At 42.8% G+C, this 4570-nt stretch overlaps 1 protein-coding gene across 1 annotated transcript in view; it reads right to left on the bottom strand.

Annotated features, from left to right (window-relative positions):
* The window catches only part of b3galnt2 (beta-1,3-N-acetylgalactosaminyltransferase 2), an 8673-nt gene extending 6355 nt beyond the window's left edge, over positions 1-2318 (bottom strand). The window contains exons 1-3 of the mRNA XM_005742441.2: positions 1956-2318; positions 1291-1417; positions 776-876 (exon numbers count right to left, since the gene is read on the bottom strand). Coding sequence (XP_005742498.1) covers positions 776-876; positions 1291-1417; positions 1956-2064 — 337 coding nt within the window. The 5' untranslated portion in view covers positions 2065-2318. The remainder of the gene's footprint in view (positions 1-775; positions 877-1290; positions 1418-1955) is intronic.
* Positions 2319-4570: the final 2252 nt, after the last annotated feature.

Below are 4570 nucleotides of genomic sequence, written 5' to 3'. Positions count from 1 at the left end.
AATTAATTGTCCACTTAACGCGCGTTTTGACCTGAATCCTGCGTCAGGTACCCCGACTGTGCTTAAAAAGCTGCCACTGCCTCTTTCTCTTCCAATCACACGGAGCATCACGCGCACCCAAAGCCTGCCTGCCATTCTGAAGCAAATCACGTCAACAACCAACAGCCATTAACGCAGTGGAGGGCAAGAGAAAGGGCTGGGGAACAAAAAAAGAAATAAATAAATATATATGTAACGCATTGCCATGACCCCAAAGGCCACTGTGTGAAAAGCCCATTCTGATGAGCTGTAATTATGTTTCCATGAAGGCAGCTTAACGCCAGTAAAAGTGGAGAAAGCCGGCTCAAGTGGACGGGCTCGGCGAAGGCGACAGACGTTAACAATTACTGCCAATGTTCAAAACTGACTGCGAGGGAGTTAAATTATTTCATATAGTGTCTGCTCTTTGTGCAGCTCTACTTTTCTAAGTGTTAAGCAGTTCTAGTTACCCCACCTCCTCTTCCCTCAGCCCTGCAGCAGTGAGCATTTCTGCTTTGGCCTTAGATATACAAAAGGAAGAGAAAGTTGTCCTTGAGCTGTGGGAACACATGAATAAAAAGGTGTTTCACTCTTTTTCTCAACAGCCATTCTTCTCATTCTCTCGACTCCTCTGCTGTTATCCTGCCTCCGCTCCCCTTTGACGACCGTGCACGCAAGCAACAGATTGCCGAGAGAATTAGAGCTGCAGTCAGATGCCTCTCCCCTCTTTTGCTTTTCTATTTTCCCCCTCTTTTACCTGGCTCGGTGAAGTTTAGGAGGGAGCAGGAGTAAGGATCTTCTCGGTCATCCTCTGGTATAGGACACCCATGTTCCCCCACGATAAACTTCACCCCCACTCTGGATGAGAGAAAACAACAAAAAAATATGTAACAACACCACAAACACTGTGACATATCCCCCCGTTTGTGCAATATTCGGCTACAAGATTTCTAAAGCTTGTCCATCTATCCACCCTGCGTTGCCATGGTTACCGGGGGGTTGCTTAAAGGCCATCACACCTTATCTGTGCTCGGATCGCTCAATGAGAAGGAAATGGACAAAGAGGAAGAATGAAAGAGAACAATATTGGCCGCTGGTCAGGTAAAGATAAAAGGCTTGATGGGGCTGTCAGTTATTTGCTGCCAGCTGCTGCTGGCTTCACCCCCCCTCCCTTTCTCTCTACTATATGAATTTGACATGGTGAGAAAAAGAAAGGCAAGACAAATCAAAACAAACAGAAAAGCTGTGAAGTTGAAGGTCCAGCCTGCTGACCTGTGCTGGAAGTGGGGGTGGTGTCTGAGGTATCCCAGCCAGGTCTCTCTTATCGCCTGTCGCAGTTCATAATGATGTCTTGCTGACAGCACCCCCACCAAAACTTCATAGAAAGGTAATGGCTCATCTGCATTGGAGACAGACATTTCACTGAAGATGACCTCACACAACAGCAGAGTACTCAAAATGTAAGGGCAGATGTAACATATGGATAAAAAAAAGAAATCTAACCAGACCTGTTTTCCTCTCATACTCAGTTTGCGGTGACTTACTGCGATGCATTAATGTCCTCGTGCATTAAAAGGTAGTTAGTCTACACTGATCCGATGGTGAAGCCGCTTCACACAGCCAGCGTGAGGGCTGATAATGAGTGATAACCCGCTTCAAGCAGCCACGGAGCACAGTAGTTGCACTGTAACACGGCGAGGGACTATCCCAGCAACGCCCCGCACTATTCAAATGTTACATTCACCTCTTTTTCCTCCGTAAAACACACATTAGAAAACACTCATTACAGTCACTGCCGTTAACTACCTGTCCACACACACACTAACTAGCAAACTACCACACCGGGGCGGTAAAGGCAAAGTTAACCAGCCGCTCGAAAGGAAAAAAAGTTGCGAAGCTGAGGAGGTAAAAGCCCGGGGTAGTGGCTAAAAAAGTACCCGAGTATGTGTTGTTGTCCAGCGGGGCGGAGGAGGGTCGTTGTGCCAACCACAAGTGCACCAGGACGGCGACAGCACAGGGAAGCAGAAAGAGCGCTAGCCTCCGCATGGACGGAGCCCTTCATTCAGCCGGAGCAGCCTTCAGCTTTAGCGGCGCGGAGCCTGCCTACCTTCCTCGAGCCGCACGGTGCTGCGCGGTGTGAGCTGCTCCGTGTGTGCGCTTCATTTCAGCTCCGCAGCTCTCCGCCGGGCTTTCACCACTGCCTCATGTCTGCCTCCGCTGCTCGATGAGCGAGACCAATGGGAGACGAGGAGCCCTACCGCGGTGCACTCTGGGAGGTGAAGTTCAACCCTGTAGCCAATCGAACGAGCCTTCAACTTGATATAGCAGTTCTCTAGGTTAATAATAAAAATAATAAATCGTACAAATGTATGTTCTGGTCCTTTCTCAGCTTAATAAAATTACTTTTATTCTTTTTACATAGCTTCATTATTATCAATATTATTATTTGTAGGATTAATAGTAATAGCATTTAAAAAATATTAAGTATTACATTACTTTTTAAAACTCTAGCTAGTGAAATAAAACTATAAAGTACATGTATCTAGTACATTTACTTAGCTAGACTAGCATGGAAAAAAAGATGCAAATTAGAGTGACAAATACTGGATATTTAGGGCCAAAAAAAAAAAAGTTTTTATGTGATACAGTGGTCCGGTTCCCTTTCCTCCATCATACTGTGTACAAAGATAAATGTGTTGACAACAGCAGGCAACACTTTCTAGCATTTAATGTGTCTCCATTAAAAATAAATCAGCCTCATGCTGTTTTATTTTCCACTCAAATCATATTAAAGTCAAGAGTATGTTAATTTAAGTATGTTCACTAAATATTTTATCCCATGTCCCTAAAACAAATGAAACGCTGAAACACTAAAGGTGCGTCCCATCCCATGATTATCACATAAAGGCATGTCAATTTGGTAGGTTTGTTTTCCTTTACTCCACACAGTAAAGTGAGGAAAACACTGTTAGCAAAGACAAAAATTAACATATGAATCATTTCTTCCTCTCTAAACCCAGGTGATGTGTTCTAGCATTAAGAGCGCAACTTTATCAAAAGCTGTTCCCCTGTGCTGCACATAAATCATTTAAATGGAATCTTTTGTGCATGGAGACGAACGCTTGAGGAGGATTTCTTTTGACTCGGAGAGCACCAGTGTTTTCCCGGAGGAGGAGGAATGGATCACCCCACTGAAGAAAAAAAAACAAACAAGCCCTCTATAGTGCTTGTAAACATTTTATTTGTATTGATTTTAATGGAATTCCAGCATTTCACAAGTGCCATTTCAGAGACCTTACCGCCCCTTGGAGTGAAAAAATAATGTGACGGGGAAACACTGCAATGTGCTGCATGTCAGTGCCCTGAGCAGAATTCATTGAGAAGCTGCTGCAGAACACCATGCTGTGCCTGTAGATGAATAATCTTATCAGGAATTATTACTATTCTGGTAGACTTTGGGGGCCTCACTGCTCAATTTGGAAAATTGCTCCAGTGCAGATATCCAATATTAGATAACCCTCTGCCCCAGGGATAATTACTTTCCTGTGCATTATATAATTCTTTTTGGACTCTTATTCATAGATCTACTCATTAGGATGATTTAGTTCTCTCCCCGCAACACATTATTCATTTGAAAGGAAAAGGCTATTCATAGCATGTTCAGGGGTCCTTGAAACCCATCCAAACATCCCGCAATGCTGTGGCTTCTCCAGCCCTCGTCTATCAGAGTCTGCTGTTTGTCTCTCACATTTCACTTTTTATTTATATGTGGAGTTCATACTCTATTTATACTATTCCAACTTGTGTTTCTCATCTTTTCCCACTCAGGAATCACTGTACTTTCCCTCCACATCTATAGAAGTTTCTTTTTATCCAGTCAGGTCCCACATGGGAACAATGTGCCTGCAATGATGCAGGGACCTAATTTTAGGTTTTTTTTTTTGGGTACACCATTTGTCTTCTCAATAGCGCATATCGTTTCCACAAGCAAAAGGATTTTTCTTAACTCTGATGTAGCCATGACCAACAACTAAATTTAAGCAATATAATTGCCAAGAGATTTAAGGTGTAGATTGACAGAGATCAAGATTATTCAGATTGTGGAAAAACAAAAGCGTTTCAACTTTAGAAACCAGAAGCGTATTCATGGAGAAGCCCATCATTCACTGTAAGATGCTGACTGAGAAACTTTGCCTCTCACTGGGGTTTAAATGTGAAATAAATGTAGATAATCCACAGCACAGCTGGTCCCAAGCCTTAAAAAAACAGAAAGAAAAGAAAAACTATAACACTGACTACTTCTTAATTACATCCTAGCCCTTTGGGATCAACCGGGCGAAGAAAAAAAAAAAAATCAATAAGAGATACCAGTATTCACCTTCTCAGTGTCATTCATCAAAACTGTCAGTGCTGTGCATTAAATCATAACTGCTGTCTCTCATAATATCAACACGCAAGAGTTGATTTCCTTGTTTGTCCAAAAAAAAAAAAAAAAAAAAAAAAACAAAAAAAAAGAAAAATTCTGCCTCTGACCCGATCATCAGACCATGAA

The sequence above is a fragment of the Pundamilia nyererei genome, unplaced genomic scaffold (genome assembly GCF_000239375.1).
Source record: "Pundamilia nyererei isolate P.nyererei 1_Seehausen unplaced genomic scaffold, PunNye1.0 scaffold00120, whole genome shotgun sequence".
Taxonomy (NCBI): Eukaryota; Metazoa; Chordata; class Actinopteri; order Cichliformes; family Cichlidae; genus Pundamilia; species Pundamilia nyererei.
The sequence above is the reverse complement of the archived record's forward strand: the minus strand, read 5'-3'. Positions and strand labels throughout refer to the sequence as shown.